The following is a 19178-nucleotide window of genomic DNA, read 5'->3' on the forward strand; positions in this document are numbered from 1 at the left end:
AAAATGCTACATTTATTTACTAAGAAACAAATGTATGACAATGTAATCACAGAAAAGAATTTTTCTGAAGATTTGCGATTGTATTTTACCGATGACTCTGATGAGCAGTAATTTCTACCTCATATTTGGTGGTAGTATCTGACCAAATGTCATTTTGAAGCCAAAACTAGAAAATTTTCTAGTTGCTTGTCTTTTCATTAACTATGTTTCTGCGTTGTCGCTGAAGTCAAAGTTCAGTGGGACACTATTTGGTTGTGAATTTTTTGTATGTGTATGTTTAATGAATATTAATTGGCTTTTTTTGGCTTTTTCAGACATTGCTGGCTTTTTTAAGGTCTTTTTTGTGACTAGATCTGGCTTTTTTGGTGGACAGGTTGGCAACCCTGCTTTAAACTTAATTCTCCACTTGATTCGTTGTGTTGTGTAGTCATTTTGTATGTGAGCAGGATAGGCGATATTTCAATGTTTAGATTTAACAATATTTTTGATGTTATACTGTATTTCTCTAATAGTTTCTAATGCAATGTATAATTATTTTTTTCATTTAAAGGCTTGAAAAGGACTATATGTATAGTCGAAAACATTCGCTATTTTTGTGTTATAATGTTTGATATCGTATTGCTGCTGAGCTATGCCTGTTTATGGTTTAATATGGCAAGTAACTATGTTTTGATATGAAAAAGTGTAAAATTATACTTTAATGCCTAAAGTGCAAAAACAGTGACACCGGAGACCGAGAGTTGCCTTATTACAGCGTTTCAACGTTGTTGGATGTAATATCGGTAGCACTTGCACCGGACCTTATTTTGGAAAAAAAAAAAACTTAGGAAGAGGTTCTTTGTAAATCAGAATTTCCCAAAGCTTGATTGAGCTCAGCATTACAGCCAAGAGTAACGCACTGAAGGATGCTTTCATTGTCGCAGCAACTTTGTTTAGGTCGTTGCACGTCTATAGGGGGTGTAGCAAACAAAGGGGCAGTGATGCTCTGTTGGTAGCTATTGTTGATTTGCCGCGAAACATCGGTAGTCTGCGACTCAGGATGCATGTCAAAAGGGAAGCTGTTGGTGGGGGCTGGGGAAAGGTCCAATCTGCTAAGTTCGAAAGGCTGGCTGTCAGTCTGTGTGTTGATGTAATTCATGCTCGTAGGCTGGAAAGATTGATGGGGGTCAGCTTGCCGCTGGTACGCAAGCAGTTCAAAATTAGACTCGGGATTAGTGTATTGTTGCTGCTGCTGTTGTTGTTGTTGCTGCTGCTGTTGTTGTTGCTGTTGTTGTTGCTGTTGTTGTTGTTGAATTGTTTTGCTGTCCAATAGAAGCACGCTGGATGTACTTTCAGGCGCACTGTTCGTGTTCTGTGCAGGGTTGCCACTGCAAGGACATTGGCATAGTTCTTTAGTTTCTTGTTTTATAATCACGATTGGAACACCCTCGAAATTCTTTTCTGAAAATACAAAAATATTAATCAACTCAGCGTCAAAACATTGCATGTCAAATCAAATTTACATATAAAACGAAACTCTGGCATACGCACCGGAAATTGCCTTCATCGCAACTTGAGTAAGAGAATTAATTTCAGACTCTTTCAAAGTGCTTTTCCCGCTTTGGACAGCTTGAACAACCGGCTGCACGCCGTTGTAGTTGCAACCTATGACAAATAGTGGTCAATACACAACCCGTTTCTTTTACCAACGTGTTCCAATCATTCACAAAAAAAGCTAAGAAACTTTATCGATGACGCGCTGCTAGATATATTTGTCAGCCTTTTGTTATATCGCATCACCTTGAAAAAGACAAAAACGAAATCTTAAGTCGATGATGGTTGAAACGTAGTGATAAACTGATAATTTGTACCGAGTACAAGCAATAGTTATTTCAATAGCTTAAAACGATTTTTTGTGGGGACAGTATTGCAAAAACAAATAGTACGTTGACGTTTACATTTTCTCGATTCTTTCACAACCCAATCAGACATGTTTACAATCAAAGCTGTTTACATGCTGCTTGTGGAAGTTCACAAGTTGGGTGGTAACTATGCACTTTACTTTACACGCTGCAAGATTTTCCGTTACAGAAATTGTTTTGTGAATAAAAGTCAAAGACAGGTCAGGTATTTTGCTATTTTTTACAACTGCATCTTGTTGTCAGCTAAGCTAAAGACTTTTCCTTGCTTTTAATAACGAAAGCAGTGTGAAAATGTTACGCCAAGGTGCTGCTTGTATCGGGGTACGCCTGAAACGGGCCTTTTCAGATATAAACTTTCTACAACTCGCCGATAGAATGTAAAAGGACAGGTTAAACGTTACAAGTTACAAAGTGTGTGAACTACTTAGCAGCAGAAATGTAGACTCAATTGTCAAAAACTTTGTTATTTAATAAAAAAAGATCAATGGTCAAATTAATACATAACTAGCAGCAGTAATGGGATACAAATCAAGATGAATGCACATTGCTGTCAGTCATTTCCTGTTGGTAGTGATCAGTCAAGTACTTTATGCTATGTTAAGCATAAACCACGCATCATCCAGTGACCAGTGACACTCAATTGTGATCATAACACAATATTGACGAGATAGTAAGCACGTGTGAGTAGCTATTGAAGACGTTAAAATAAACTCAGAGCCTGTAATTTTGAAAATAGTGAAATTTCCTACAATCTTCAAACTTAATCACACAACTCGTTTGGTAGCGGAAACGAATAAATACGTGCAACCATTCTACAAACGGTGTAAGATATGCATGAAAAATTGTCAACTGGAGGTCAACCTGTGGATAACATCAACTCGTGAGTTTAAAATGGTCACACAGACTAGAATTAAACACAGTGTTTCTCTCGACACGTAATCAAGGTTAGATTTGGATTTAAATATAAAAAAATGACGGATTTTGCCGTCTGGGAACTCATGCAATCGTACTGGTGATGGCATGGAGTCAAAGTATTTTAAAAAAACTTATTCCGGTAAAAATGACAACCGTCTAGACGCAATTAGGAATTGAATCGATACACTCTATATATCTATATCCCAGCCGACACATTAGTCCTTCTTTGCATTAATTTAACGTTGGGAGACGTTGAATCAATTAAAAAACGCAACGGTTTTCTGGCAGGGTATCTGAGCCCATTTTATAATCTTGCAAAATGTTTGCTATCAGAAAGGTATAAATCGTAGGATCCCATTTATACATTAAAAAAAAAAGTTTTACCAATTCCAAACTAACATAACTTGACTTTTCATTAAAACGCATTGATGACGTGGCATAATAAAAACGTATGAAAAACGGAAGTAGTCTAAACCCGTCGTGGTATAACAGTTCTTGAAGTTAAAAAACCCAGGCACCAAAATCGATTTCGTTTTCCATAATTTCAAACGTTCGTACAATGCATTAAAATTTCGAAAGAGCCCACCACAGCGAAGTACACAGCGGGATAAAGCGTTTACCTTTCACTCAGCACAAAACCTTTCAAAAAAAAAACGCATGCATTTACTAGTAGCTAAGCAAACCTCACCTCCAATCGTAGCGGTAGGCATAGGTGCAGAAACGGAATTGGCAGATGACAAAGACGAATCACTCATATGGCCGGACGACCAACCGGAGTCCTACAAGAAGTTAAATGGTGGTTAGAAATTTCCTTAGATCATAATTTGAACAATATTTTTACATCACATTTCAATTTTTTGCATATGGCACTCTCATCATCTCCATAACTTCAATGGTCTCACTGCAACAGAAAACTGCTAGTATTTTGTAGTTAAAGAAAAACGTTTTAAAAGTTGGACGCTCGAACAAATCTGCTTTTTCATTCAGTGCTGCAGGTTAAACAAATATTAAAATCAGCAGTAAAAACATTTTACTTTAACTTTTTACAACCAAATTTAAGTTCATTGTTTGAACTAGCAGTAGCAAGGCCAAATCATATACAGTTCAAATAAAAAGATGGTTCAGAAAACTACACCGCTCTAGTCGACCGTAGAGAAAAATCTATACGAACGAGTAACGATAACCAAAGCCTTAGCCCAAAGGCAACCTGTGTACCACGTGATATCAAGCTCTAAAAATTAAACTGCTGTGTCACACTTTGACCACCCGAATCGTAGTTTACATAAACTGCCTTTGGCTGTTTCGATATATGGCAATATGGCTTTTAGCTTTTTTTCTACGGTTCTTACGAAGGTAGTTCTACGGTAGGGAGGGTTAAGATAATATTCTTCACCATATTAAAGTATTACCAATTTTGTATTTTTACATGTTTTTCAGAACCTTCTGAGAATCCCAATAAAGGTGAAACAGGTTGTTAAGGTTTTAAAGAGAGTAGCAACTATACTCGGCTCGCTATGACAGCAATGGCCATGTCGAATGACTGGTTAAGCGAGAATGTTGCGTCACTAAACCACAACTAAAAACTGTACCGACCCAGTCAGCAAATTCGTTCTTTTACATTGATTTAACGTCTACGGACGTAAAAACGAAGCTGGGAAAAAAATCGCAAAACAAGCCAAAGAGAAATCCCAGTGTATAATTAGAACAGAGAGTTGCAATTCCATTCCGCTGTGATTTAAAAGCTGACAATGAGAAAAATAGGAACAAGCAATTCCTGTAATTAAGATTTTCCACACATACTTCAAACTGGGTTAGTAACTTTAACCTTTATGATTACGGAAAAGCAATCCTCATTGTCTCTGTTCACTTTTAAGAAAAATGTCGTTTACAATCTGAATGATCAAACAATGAAGATCGTAACGGTATTCAGAGTGGATATTCACTAAGCATTAAAATACGTTTTCAGACATGGAATCAATGTCAAAATACGACTGATTTGCCTAATATACAGCAATAATCTTCTTAACTGCGCAACAACCACCAACAGTTACTACGTGTTTGCATACCAATCACAAAATAACCGTTTCAACTGGGTGGTTTGAAAATGATAACAAACCATCCAGCAGAACGCGTTGCATTGCAAAAACACAAGTCAATTCCACAACATCGTATAAACATGGTGTTTTGTTGAATCCACGTCAAAACATCATCTTTTAATGGGACAATGCTTCATGCTCATTATTGTGAGATCACTTTGCAGTGCAACAAAAAGTAATAACAAAGACGTAAAAGCTTCTGTGTGCTTTGTCAATCAATTTCTCATCACAAAATTAGCAAATGAAAGATCGATCGAGCGAAGTTTTCAATCTGTTAACTCCTTACCCTGGACTTTTCAGCCTGAAACCTGTTCAATAAACCTTCTTCTTGTCAAAAAAGCCATTGCGCGCAAGAAGGTCAAAGTAATGTATTGAAATAGTTGAAAAAGATATTCAATTGCGAACCTGCATGTGGGCGATCAAAGTGCTGTCGAAATCGCCAGGTAGGTCGCTTCCTTGGGAATTGGCGGCCACTAGCAGCATTTCTGCTGCCTTGTCCTAATTAAGAAGAAAATTATACCATTTCACACTTTAAAACATTTCAAAGAAAGCTGCAGGCCTCCAAGCTCCGGCGGTCATGGCTACCGAGAGGTCGTTAAATGGCCTCCGTATTCCGAAACCATCGCGTCGGTAGGCCATGCTTGATCACCTGCTTTCACAAGCTAACATTTCTTCTTTCCGTTGGAATTAGAAACTTTTTTCTCCACTTGCGCTCGTACATGAAATTTTTTCTCTTCACTCATATTAGCAACATCTTTTTCACAAATAAGGCAAAGTCACTCACGCCGACGAGAAATATTGCTACGTTTCTCGAAGACTAGCTCTACATTTACTTGGGATGCAGCGCATTTAAATACAACTGCAAATATGTTCAGAGCCTTGTTTGCGCTCTTCTTACCTGAGTGAACGCAAAAACACGATATCAATTAACGAATTTTTAAAAACAAGATTTTTATCGGACTTTTTATTTTAGTTGCCAGGCGCAAGAATTGAGCGGCTGAGAAGAAGCTCTCGTAGGCCATGCTTGGTCGCCAGAAAAATAAAGGAGCTTAGAGGCCTGTAACCTTGAATCAAGTAGCAACATACCACTACGTTTCAATGTGTATAGACGACTGTCACTTTTAATTCTATTTATTTACTTACTATTGTTCACAATATTGTAGGCAGACTTTTTGTGAGCCACATAACTAGCATTAATTCAAAACCAAACCCTCTGGGCCTCTTGTATCCCACTAATTTTCTTACTTCGAAAGCCTTGAGAGGGCGAGACACCTCAGCTGAAGTTGCTTAAGGCAAAAACCGAGCTTAAACATTACGCATCGGCCCAAAAGTGGTAAAGAATAGAGCTTTTCCATCCTTGGTCGATGGAAGAAGGCTTCACACGACAAAAAAGTAGAAAATTATCATTGCTGCCTTACGAACTTCTACAGCAATCGTCAATACAGCCTTTGAGATAAGCCAATAGAAAAACATGGTCGAGACTTTGAGAAAATACGGTGTCACTGTCCAGACATAGCTTTAGACTTTAGAGTAAGAAAATCAAATATTTACAAAGCAAACGAGCAGCAACAACTTCACCAATTCGGTAGTGATGAAAAAATATGTAATTTCAGAAGCACGTTTGCACTGCTATTTCTGGCCTTCGCTGTGATAGCAAGCGATCGTCAAGACTGAATTTAAGAAAATCTCATGCGTTTCTATATTGTATTGTTAAAGTTACTTCAGTTCATAATTAGAACTAACTTAAGCGAAATCTATACAAAACGTTAAACTTCAACTTACCAAGTCATATATATTTTGAGGGGAAAGTGTGCTGGAGCTGGCGTTGTTTTGTGTTTCCTTGTGGTCTTTGGATTTGTGCTGCTTGAGACTGTGCTGAGTGGCGTATGCTTTTTCACATCCCCCCTCCACACAAACAAACGGCTTTTCCCCTACACAAGTCAAAAAGGTTGCTACTGTTAGTACTATGCATTGAGAATACTGCACACCACATTCTCCAAATTGCTAGGGTTACCGTTCAAGGACCATTGTTTCATGGGGTCTGGTGGTGTGACCAATGACCATCTTCACAAAGTCAGACCTGCCCTTCCATATCAAGAAACGGTAGAACAGTACAAAGGTTACTTTGAACAGTTAATTTATGTAGCTGGAAACGAGTGCTGCTGGACGTGGCAATATCTGATTTAACGCAGCAGTTACAAATTGCTGGACATCAAGCTACGATGCGTAAAAGTTGGCTAAACTGCATAAGTTCGTTCTTTTTTACAATGATTCAACGTCTGCAATGCAAAAAAAAATGATTTGCTGGCTAGGTAAATGCTGAGCAGCGACCAAAAGATAGTTTCAAGTCTTACAAGAGTAACACGAGTCATAAAACGTTGGATGTCGTACGGAAACTGTCGATGCCGCTGCTTTATTTAGTGATGATAAGTTGATAACGTTTACAAAAGGGAACATTATAGAGCCAAATTACCTGTATGACTTCGTATGTGAGACTTGAGATGATGGCTGACTGTGAAAGCCTTGCTACAATCTGGGACATTGCACCTATTGCAGAAGGTTGCGTAAGAATTTCTCCAGTAATTTCACCACTTCTGTATTGGTTGAAATAAAACTACCGTAATTAGTTTAAACAAAGGTATGGATGACGATATGTTAAGAAACCACATGACAAAGACAAAGAAAGTTCGTAACCAGATACCAATAATAAGCCAAGGCGACATACTAAACCAATACACCCTTTGATGCTGTTTACATTAATGACGTCTAAAACACGTGCTTCCCAACCTTTTTCAGTTCGCGACCCACTTTTAATGCAAGTTTTATTGTGCGACCCACAATGAGATAGGACATGTTTATTATGGTATCTTCACTACTGGCGTAGGTACTGAAAAAGTTAATGCGACACAACACATCTAATTGTTACATATTTTTTACATTGTTGCATAATTGTTACGTAATGATAATGCAATAATTTTCCGACCTAGTAGAAAATAGGGTGCACAATCCATGAAAGTGGAAAGTCAACATTGAATGAAGTGAAGAGAAGAGTAGCGATGGCGAAGGCGCAGTACTATTCAACTCAAGATCAAACTGCTGCTTGTGAGATCCATAGTAGTGACGGTATTTTTTAGAAAAATTTAACATTCAGTAACATTTAGAAATGCTTCGCGACCCGCCTGAAACAGCTTCGCGACCCACCAATGGGTCGCGACCCACCGGTTGGGAAGCACTGGTCTAAAAGACGTGGCTTGTGCGCTCGCTCAACTTTGTCTCAAGGCGTGATGAAACATACAACGCATCGTTCAAATTCAGAATCAAGCACTTGAACCTTCAATTGGCAATTTATTAGCTGGAATTTGTGTTTGCACAGTGCACTATGCTGGTACAGTATATGCAATAATACACTTTCAATAACGTTATCTTGACATTATATAGCATTAAGATGATTCAAGCAACGTACTTCAAAAGGAAGAAATTTAATTTGATATATCCCATTTTCAACGAATACAGCTTTGCAACAGATCATGAGCCCTGAAAAATCTTAAAATAGTTTATTGAAACCATTACTTGTATGGCCTTTCTCCTGTGTGTGTCCTGTAATGCTTTCTGAGATCGCTCAATGTCGTGAAGAACTTTGTGCAACCATCAGATTGACAATTGAAAGTTTCCCCGTTGTGGATTCTCTGGTGAGCTTTCAATCTGTGTTTAAAGTTTGACAAATTTAATCTCACAAATTAATATGAAGATTAATTGAAAGAAATCTAAAAATTGAAGTCCAATGCAGCAAGGCTGCAACGGCAGGCCTATAATCAGTATCACCTACACAAAAATAAACTTAATGAATGAATTAATCAAAGACTGATGTCCAATGCAGCAAGACTGTATAGTAGGCCTATATTCAGTTATTCACCTACACAAAAATAAACTTGATAAAAATAAATCGATGGAAGACTAATATTTAATGTTAATATTACACAAGAAATTAAATTCGCCAAAGAGGCCAGATTCGACAAATACGACGTGAAAGAATTTTCACTAACTCGCTTTCACCTGTAGAGGGTATTAAATGCCTTTTCGCATTGCTGAACCGTGCATTGGTAAGGACGTTCCTTTGTGTGGACTCTAATGTGAACTTTTAAGCTATAGCTTGTGAGAAATGCTTTGCCGCATCCTTCCTGAAACAACAATGAAGCTTTCTTGTACAGGATCCGTCGTGCATAACGCATAAATGAACTTCAAGTAAGAGATATTCAGAGGGAATTTTGCACACTAGGTAGTTTTAAGATTTCTTGCATCAACAAAAAATTGAAAGCAAAACAACATGTAACGTGATACAGTATAAACAACTAACTCTGTTCGAGCTGAAGACGAAATAGATGTAAAACTTAAATCTATATACAATACTTCAAAACACATAGCCATGTGCAACCTACATTATATCTCAGAGAAATAACGCACAATGAAATAGCATTGCAACAACGAAATTCAAGTAAGTACGGTATGCAGCTATTGAGCACTTTGCAACATTAAATCAGACCGTCACACTTTCCACTAAACTTTGAATCAATGCAAAAAAGAATTGATTTGCCAGTTAAGCAACCACAGTAGCTAAGCGTTAATAACTACTGTGTGTTACATGATTGATCAAAATGATAGGGGGGACTTCATTAATCATTTTTCCCAAACAGAGTAGATATACAAAAGTAATCCTATGCTGTACCAAGCTACTCAGAATTTGGGTTTCAAAGATACAATCCTAGCGGCCAAAGTCCGTTCTCTTTACATTGATTCTACGTCTACAGGATGAATGTAGTGTATTGAATGTTCAAAGGATCAAGTACGGTAGGATCCCTGTATCAGCATGGTAGCCTATAAGTCAACATTGCGACCTATGTTGTCACAATTTGTTTATAATGATAAAGATAATCACGAGTAAAAACTAAGCACAATGGCAAACTACCAACCAATACCGACAGGGAAAGAGTATTTTACGGTATAACACAACTACCTGATTGCATGTGAAAAAATATTCTCCTCTGTGAGTTTTCTGGTGTGATTTCAGATTGCCAGCGGTTGTGTACATACGGGTGCATCCTGTGTAGAAGCATCTAAAAAAAATAAAATGTCGATCACTAGCCAGAAAATGTATCGCTTCTTTTACATTGATTCAATGCAAAAAAACGACTTGTATGTTGACTGCTCTATGCGTGATGTTTAGCAATAAGTTAAACGTCGGAAGGATGTGTAAATATTAGAAATAGCAGCTTCAATCCTCGTGACAGTTGAAAAAAATTGAGAAACTTAACTCATCAGCCTTAATATTTTGTGACTCAGCAAAGTCCTTAATTCACCCAAGCCCAACACTAACTTTTGTTTGAAACAACTAATACACAAGAGCATGATGGGCGTACTTTATTCTTTAACGTACATACACCACAGCATACATTTTTACTTTAATAGAAAGTCACTTTACAACTATCGCTGGTTGGATATGATTACTAAAAAATGTTTTTCCTGCGCCGGTACTACAGTTAACTGTTGTCAATTTATATACATCTTTGAGTTTTCACTGGGAAATGAAAGCGGTTCATACAGACAGAAGTACAGACCAAAATCACATTGTGAACACTGAACATACTTAAAACGTTTGACATCCTTCTTGAGATGACGATCTGTAGTTTCCAGAGTGATCGTCGCACCATCAATGTTATCCTCTTGTGGCATCCATTGGTCGTCCCCGGCCGATGGAGTGAAGGACATCATCATCTGCAACATCACTTTCACAGTTATCAGGACAGTTTTATTATTTCCTATTAACAAAACTCGCAGAAAAAAATTCCTACATATATTTAGCAAAGATAACCTACTACTTTACAGTAATAAAAGTTAAAAGAAAAAATGTTGCTAGTACAACAAAAATATCCAGATGAACCAAGGTAAAATATTTAATGACATGCATTGAATAGTGAGTAGTGACCATGGAGACTACTTATTACCCAACCAATTATAAAATCTACACCACGAAAGCTTAACCTACAGTACATTAAAATAACAAAGGTATATATCTTAATAAGGAGACGCTTCAAACTGTAAAAAAAACATGTGAAACTAGTATAAAGCAGAAAATGAAATACTAGATCTATATTCTATATACAACAGCTTTGTACCTTGTCTTCTTCGGGTAAGATAGTGTGACGAATTACTCCCTTTTCATTATCAGAGCAACTTTTCTCGGAATCTGTGCTGGTGCTGCTGCAATATAATTGTATTTTTTTGCTGAAACATTGCAAGTAACCAAACAACTGAAACAAACAGGCGACTTTAGTTGATTGCATCCTGGTTAAAGGCTCAAATCATTCCATTTCATAAGATTCGTAAATCCCAAACCACAAGGTTTGAGATTATACGGAATGGCCCGATTCGGAGCTGACGATTCGGGGATATCTTAATTCGGAGACGGTCTTTCTCGTAGATGACTGATTTGTGAGAACACGCTGTCAAATAGCGTTTCATGGTTAAAATACAATTGTTTGTGTGGGGATTGAAGTTCACCAAAATCTCACGGCAGCATATGTTTAAGGGAACTACACTATCTATAAAAGGGGTCTGCTACTATTCGGTGAGTCCGATTCGGTGAGTCTGATTATGTGAGTTCCTAACCTCTAACCCCTAACCCTAAAACGGCAATGATAATTAGGCCACGGTACCCAATAATTAAAAAAAAAAATTGAAAAAATCCCCCGTTAAGGGACCGGACTCACCGAATCGGACTCACCGAATCGGACTCACCGAATTGGGCCATTCCGCTATAAAAGAGATTATTCAGGGGAGTGATCGACTAAACAAGAATTCTTTGCACAAAAATAAGTACAAACCCTTTCAACATGTTGTTAATACAAGTGTATGCTCTAAATGAGAATGCAAGCGAGGAGAGCAAAGAAACTTTTTACAAAAATTAGAATACAGTTGTATAACAATAAAAAAAACAAAAAAAAACAACTGATCAACTCGTACCGGTATTGAACGATTTTAAGGCTGAAGTTGGAAATATCACACATGAAAAAACTGTGGGCCTATTTGGACATGGAACACAAAACGACATATAGCGAAAAACTGATAGAATACTGTGAAAAAATGACCTAAACCGGAAAATTCGGAAATGTGTTGCTGAAGCAGCTGTCCAAAAAGTGAGATGTATGATATATATAGCCTATTTGGTTAAAAAGCAGAGAGTATCACAGATAGTCAATTTAGGCAAAATACTGTTTTTTGAATTTTGGGGACTGTCTTTTCAAAAACTAATCAATAGAAAACTACAAGCATATAATATCAGCTGCTAAGTTTCAAAAACGTTTTAGTTTAAAATCATCCAATATTGCAATATAGGCTATATATCATTTCTATCATTTTTTTATAGGCTATAGTACCGTATATAACTCTTTGTTTAATGTCATAATAATAAAAAAAGGCACAACACAATAGATCAGTTAGTAATAGTCTATATCAGTGATTCCCAACCGCGGCTCTCATTGACCCCTGAAAATCCCACAAAAAATATAAAAAATCTATTTATAATAATTAGGGCGATTATTTTTTGACTTGTCAAAATTGTTTACGAAGTCAAAATTGTTTACAAACTGCATTGTCGTTGTGTCGTAGAGGTTGCACTGTCAGTGAACTTTTCATTTTACATCTTACACCTTGTAGCCTACTTTATACTGTTGTGAATGGCCCATTGTCTACTTATTGTGAATCATAAACATTTAAGTAAAATAATTAGGTTGATATGGTGTGATGTTCAACACACCTCGAAACGTGTAAAATTTCTGGTAGGTCCTATAAAACAGACTGAGAAAAGCAGTAAGTTATTGCCGCTGTTAGTGTTGCTATTCGTTGGTTCATGCTTTCATGCTTTAAAATTTTGTTATAATTACTTGAGTGTTTTCATGCGGCTCCAGACGTACTCTGAAGTTTGAAATTCGGCCCTGATACCAAAAAAGGTTGGGAACCACTGGTCTATATCATATCAGTTCAGAGATAAACAATGCTAAAAGTCAGCTTTACTAGTTTGACATGAGTTGCTTTCTATATTATTTTTTGAATGATAATACTGTACAACATTGTGATAATCATTTTTAAAACAATCTCTAAAATAGTGTCTCTAAGTAAGCACATTAAGCTAATCATCATATACAAAGTTCATAGCCTACTGCATATTAAGTTGATTATGCTGTTTGAACATACCTTTGAGATAGACTTCCTTCACTAGACGAGGAAGCGAGACTAAAATCTTTTTGATTCTGGGCTGAAGATTGTGTGGGCCTGCTTTGGTGACCATTAGTTTCAATTGACACGCTGGTTTGATCATAATTGATCATTTGCAGGTCATCATACAACACCGAATCATTCATTCTGAAAATTATGCTACAAATCCCCTCAATAAACAAAATTGCACATCACAGAAATGAGCCTAGATTAGTAGATTTAGAAGTTTTTTAACTGCTGAAATATTAACACAAATTTATAGCCAATTAAGTTTATTTTTTCATTCAGTAGTTACAGTAGACACACTAGCCATGAAGAAATTAATGGGTTCACATCTTTTAGGTGCAGACAGTTAGGTGCCTGCCAAATAGGTGCGCACACTGTCGCATCAGGATATTCAGCTGCACGCACTGTAGCGCCCGGTCATTTAGGTGCTATTCGATGTGTCAAATTACCGTACATTCGTAATGAGTAACCAAGCTGTTGCAAACTAACAAAATATTATCAATGCAAACTGAGTAATGAGTATGGTAGGTTATTCTTATAGAAAATATATAACTTATAATATCATACTGATTATAACTAGCAAATAGGCGTTTTTTTACTTCAATGTTTTGATTTGGAAAGCATAACCATAAAAAAAAAAACAATCAAGATACATTCTAACACAGCAGCACTAACATATATTTAGGCTTTTGCAGTAACATATCACAAATACTTCGCAGTTCACACAGGAGGCATTCCATTATAATTCAACAAATCCAAATAACTACTAAGTCTTCAATTTTGATGACTAAAGCATATGTCATAGTATGTGAAAAATTCATCTCGGCAAAAAAAAAATTCTGAAAATCGGACAAGCGGATTTCGAGATATCGCGTTCTGAAGTTTTGTGGCAGTCACTAGGTGGCGCTGTTGATGTTCCCAATGTTTTTTGATTTTAGGGTTATATTTGAGATAGAAAGTCGGTTGAAGTGTCTATTTCACCATTTTTCATGATGCAGAATTCAAAAATGATGTCAATTTTAGTCTACAAGAATTAGCTAAGGAGTTGTGTGGCATTTAAAAAGAATTGGGGGACCAAATGCCAACCCCCAAATTTCCATGTGGGTAACAAGATATCCCAAAAATTTTTTTTTTCTTTGAAGTTTCTTGCATATACTTCATAATAATATACTGTTTGTTTATGAGACTATTGTCCTTTCTGCACTATGCAACCTTTTATCAAAGACTTGCATGAGAAGTTATATGATCTATTAATGCAATATTTCAATGATGCGTGCTTATGATGTCACAATAACAAATTACAAATTTTCCCAAAAAACTTTATTTTTTGTGAAAATTGCTTGGGAAAACCAGCCCTTGTTTCAAAATTGCAGTCAAATTTTGTTTTCCCGGGCAATTTTCACAATGAAAAAAAGTTTTTTGAGGAAATCTGTAATTTGTTATTGTAACATCATAAGCAAGCATCATTCAAATATTGCATTAATAGATCTTTGATATAAGGTTGCATTGTGCAAAAAGGACAAAAGTCTCATAAAAAAATATTATACTATCATGAAGTATATGCAAGAAACTTTTAAGAACAGAATTTTTTTTCGGGATATCTCGTTACCCACATGACAATATGAGGGTTGGCATTTGGTTCCCAAATTTTTTAAAATGCCCCATAACTCCTTGGGTAATGCTTTTAGACTAAAATTTGAGACCATTTTTGAATTCTGCATTATGAAAAATGGTGGAATAGACACTTCAACCAACTTTCTACCCCAAATATAACCCTAAAATCAAAAAACATTGGGATCACCAACAGCGCCACCTAGTGACAGAAACAAAATTTCAAAACGCGATATCTCAAAAACCACTTGTCCGATTTTCAAAATTTTTTTTGCCTAAGTTCAAATTTTGAAAACAACAAAATATATCAAAACCAACACCTTTTGAAACCTAGTGGTTACATTTCTTTCTAAAATTTGTTGAATTATAATGGAATGCCTCACAGTATAAAAAACTATGCTTTTTTGAGACATTAGAAGTGACGTAGCTAGGGGGGCGGGGGGGCAGACCACCTGGGAAGGCACGTCTGGGGGCGGCACTTTCAGATTACGATTTTTGATTTTGATTATAATCTGATAAAAAAACGCAATTCATTTTCACATGCTTTATCTTGAAGTGGCGGCAAAATCTGAATCCGCCCCTGGCGGCACATTCCGGCACATTCGCTAGCTACGCCACTGGACATTAGATACCGTACATTTTGTGTTGCTTTTTGAAGGACCAAGTAGATAGATTTTTTAGACTGCTTGATTGATTTGATTGAATCCTTATCCTCGGAAAGCTTCTTGCAGAGCTTAATCCTGGCAGTTTCGGATGCAACCTAGTTCGTACCCTGAACAGTTTTTACCGTCAGTTCGTACACTGAAAAGGTCGAGAGAAAAAATTAAAAAAGCGGAAGTCGCTGATCGCAGTTTCTGCAAACGTTTTAAAATTTTCCCCCTGAAAAGATCGCGAGAAAGATAGCACAAAGCCGTAGTCACTGATCGCAGTTTCCGCTAACCGTAACCCTCACTGATCGCAGTTTCCGCAAACATTTTTCTGCACTTTCTGCTAACCCTAATTATAGACTAATCTATGCTCTAACCCTAGCTGATTGCAGTTTCCGCAAAAAATTTTCCGCAGTTTTCGATAACCGCAGTTCCCGCTTACCCTAACTCTAACCATCGAGTAATCTATGCTCTCTAACCCTTACCCTCGCTGATTGCAGTTTTCGCTAACCCTCGAGTTGTTTGTGGAAACTCCGATCAGCGACTTCGGCTTTGTGCTATTAAACTGCAATCAGCAACTTCGGCTTTTTTTAATTTTTCTCTCGATCTTTTCAGGGTACAAACTGAGGGTATGAACTGTTCAAGGTATGAACTAGGTTGCACCCGGCAGTTTCGCATACTTGTAGAGGCTTTGAATCACTGATGCAGGCCTGGTCACCGAGATTGACAGAGTAAAGTTTCCGATTGTTGAAGTTTTGTTGCCGGGGAATTATTCCATCCATTAAATGCCACTGAATGGGGAGCAGTCCTTAGCGTGCGTTGCTCAAGCGGACACCCCAAGAGTCGAACCAGCGCCGCTTGGTCTTGAAGTTTCTTCATTCCAGAAGTGACGCTCTAACCAATTGAGCTATCGGGGCGGCTTAGAACTTCGCTCAAAATACCTGGACCTCTCATAGTTGTTTTTTCCTAAGTTCTGTTCTGACTTTGTTTTAAGAAAGTATTATACTCTTGGTGAAAAAGCGGGTATAGTGACCATGAAGTGTGTTTACTTTTTCAAAGTTTAGGTATGCCATCTGTGGTACCGTAGAGACTTTGTACAGATTCCATGCATTAATTTTGATTCTTCTAAATTTCTTCTATACCGGTACCGTATAATATATATTTAAAACTTCCAACTAATTTAATATTAATAGTGGTAAATATTAATTTATCGAGTTGCCCTACTTTTTTTAGATATTCATGTTTTAATTTTACAGATTCCTGCACCAGCTTCAAACAAAGAGTAAGAGAGCTCTGCTTTGCCATGCTTATAAAATCAAACTCTTATTACCGTATTTTACGGACCATATGGCGCACCGGACTATAAGGCGCACTGTCAATAAATTGCTTTGATTAGTTTTTTGTTCATACATAAGGCGCACCGGACTATAAGGCGCACCGGACCATAAGGCGCACCGGACCATATATAATAGTAGTATCGGTACTGGTTTTGAGTGTAGGCAATAAAGCACTACCGCACTTGATCCATACATAACCACCGTCATTCTGGCAGAATAGTTTTTCCGCTTTCCGCCTAAAAAAGTCATCCGTGAATAAGTGCGAGGCATAAAAAGCGACCTGACATACCTTCGAAAAACCTTAAATAAAACATTAACCCGCAGCACGTGCCACTTAAATTTTACATGCATCGGATTCAGTATTAAATTACCTTTCCAGGGATGTGCATCAATAGGTGGGCATTTGGAAGGAACTCCCAGCAGAACGCTCCAAAGATGGAGGATATATTTACGATAAACATTAAAATAATACGATTTTTGCATAATAGACACCACTTCAAACATCTTCGAATAGAACTTTAATCCGCAACACGTGCCACGTAAATTTTGCATGCATCGGATTCAGTATTAAATTACCTTTCAAGGGATGTGCACCAATAGGTGGGCATTTGGAAGGAACTCCCAGCAGAACGCATCAAAGATGGAGGATATACTTACGTTAAACATTAAAATAATATGATTTTTGCATAATTGACACCACTTCAAACCTCTTCGAATAGATATATAATCCGCAACACGTGCCACGTAAATTTTGCATGCATCGGATTCAGTATTAAATTACCTTTCCAGGGATGTGCACCAATAGGTGGGCATTTGGAAGGAACTCCCAGAAGAACGGTTCAAAGATGCTGGAGGAAATATTTACGATAAACATTAAAATAATATGATTTTTGCATAATTGACACCTCTTCAAACATCTTGAAATAAAACTTTAATCCGCAACACGTGCCACTTAAATTTTGCATGCATCGGATTCAGTATTAAATTACCTTTCAAGGGATGTGCACCAATAAGTGGGCATTTAGAAGGAACTCCCAGCAGAACGCTCCAAAGATGGAGGATATATTTACGATAAACATTAAAATAATACGATTTTTGCATAATAGACACCACTTCAAACATCTTCGAATAGAACTTTAATCCGCAACACGTGCCACGTAAATTTTGCATGCATCGGATTCAGTATTAAATTACCTTTCAAGGGATGTGCACCAATAGGTGGGCATTTGGAAGGAACTCCCAGCAGAACGCATCAAAGATGGAGGATATATTTACGTTAAACATTAAAATAATATGATTTTTGCATAATTGACACCACTTCAAACCTCTTCGAATAGATATATAATCCGCAACACGTGCCACGTAAATTTTGCATGCATCGGATTCAGTATTAAATTACCTTTCCAGGGATGTGCACCAATAGGTGGGCATTTGGAAGGAACTCCCAGAAGAACGGTTCAAAGATGCTGGAGGAAATATTTACGATAAACATTAAAATAATATGATTTTTGCATAATTGACACCTCTTCAAACATCTTGAAATAAAACTTTAATCCGCAACACGTGCCACTTAAATTTTGCATGCATCGGATTCAGTATTAAATTACCTTTCAAGGGATGTGCACCAATAAGTGGGCATTTGGAAGGAACTCCCAGCAGAACGCTCCAAAGATGGAGGATATATTTACGATAAACATTAAAATAATACGATTTTTGCATAATAGACACCACTTCAAACATCTTCGAATAAATATATAATCCGCAACACGTGCCACGTAAAATTTACATGCATCGGATTCAGTATTAAATTACCTTTCCAGGGATGTGCACCAATAGGTGGGCATTTGGAAGGAACTCCCAGCAGAACGCTCCAAAGATGGAGGATATATTTACGATAAACATTAAAATATATGATTTTTGCATAATAGACACCACTTCAAACATCTTGAAATAAAACTTTAATCCGCAACACGTGCCACTTAAATTTTGCATGCATCGGATTCAGTATTAAATTACCTTTCAAGGGATGTGCACCAATAGGTGGGCATTTGGAAGGAACTCCCAGCAGAACGCTCCAAAGATGGACGATATATTTACGATAAACATTAAAATAATACGATTTTTGCATAATAGACACCACTTCAAACATCTTCGAATAGATATATAATCCGCAACACGTGCCACGTAAAATTTACATGCATCGGCTTCAGTATTAAATTACCTTTCCAGGGATGTGCACCAATAGGTGGGCATTTGGAAGGAACTCCCAGCAGAACGCTTCAAAGATGGACGATATATTTACGATAAACATTAGAATAATATGATTTTTGCATAATTGACAACTCTTCAAACATCTTGAAATAAAACTTTAATCCGCAACACGTGCCACTTAAATTT

The 19178-nt window shown here is 37.1% G+C and overlaps 1 protein-coding gene across 1 annotated transcript; it reads right to left on the reverse strand.

Annotated features, from left to right (window-relative positions):
- Positions 1-823: 823 nt before the first annotated feature.
- LOC145785186 (uncharacterized) lies at positions 824-13326 on the reverse strand. Its single transcript, XM_082596879.1, has 12 exons — positions 13160-13326; positions 11083-11167; positions 10554-10681; positions 9924-10023; positions 8966-9090; positions 8483-8614; positions 7386-7459; positions 6695-6843; positions 5318-5410; positions 3505-3595; positions 1531-1644; positions 824-1440 (listed from the first exon to the last, which is right to left on the reverse strand). Exons 1-12 carry the CDS (start codon positions 13324-13326, stop codon positions 824-826), a joined length of 1875 nt encoding a protein of 624 aa, XP_082453005.1.
- Positions 13327-19178: the final 5852 nt, after the last annotated feature.

This window comes from Aplidium turbinatum, chromosome 16 (genome assembly GCF_918807975.1).
Source record: "Aplidium turbinatum chromosome 16, kaAplTurb1.1, whole genome shotgun sequence".
Lineage (NCBI taxonomy): Eukaryota > Metazoa > Chordata > Ascidiacea > Aplousobranchia > Polyclinidae > Aplidium > Aplidium turbinatum.

Coding starts and splice junctions, on each gene's coding strand:
- LOC145785186 (XM_082596879.1), bottom strand. CDS start 13,326: ATGAATGATTCGGTGTTGTATGATGACCTGCAAATGATCAATTATGAT. Junction 10,024..10,553: donor AAGGATGTCAAACGTTTTAA/GTATGTTCAGTG, acceptor TATTTTTTTTAG/ATGCTTCTACACAGGATGCA. Junction 1,441..1,530: donor TGCGATGAAGGCAATTTCCG/GTGCGTATGCCA, acceptor TTGTATTTTCAG/AAAAGAATTTCGAGGGTGTT.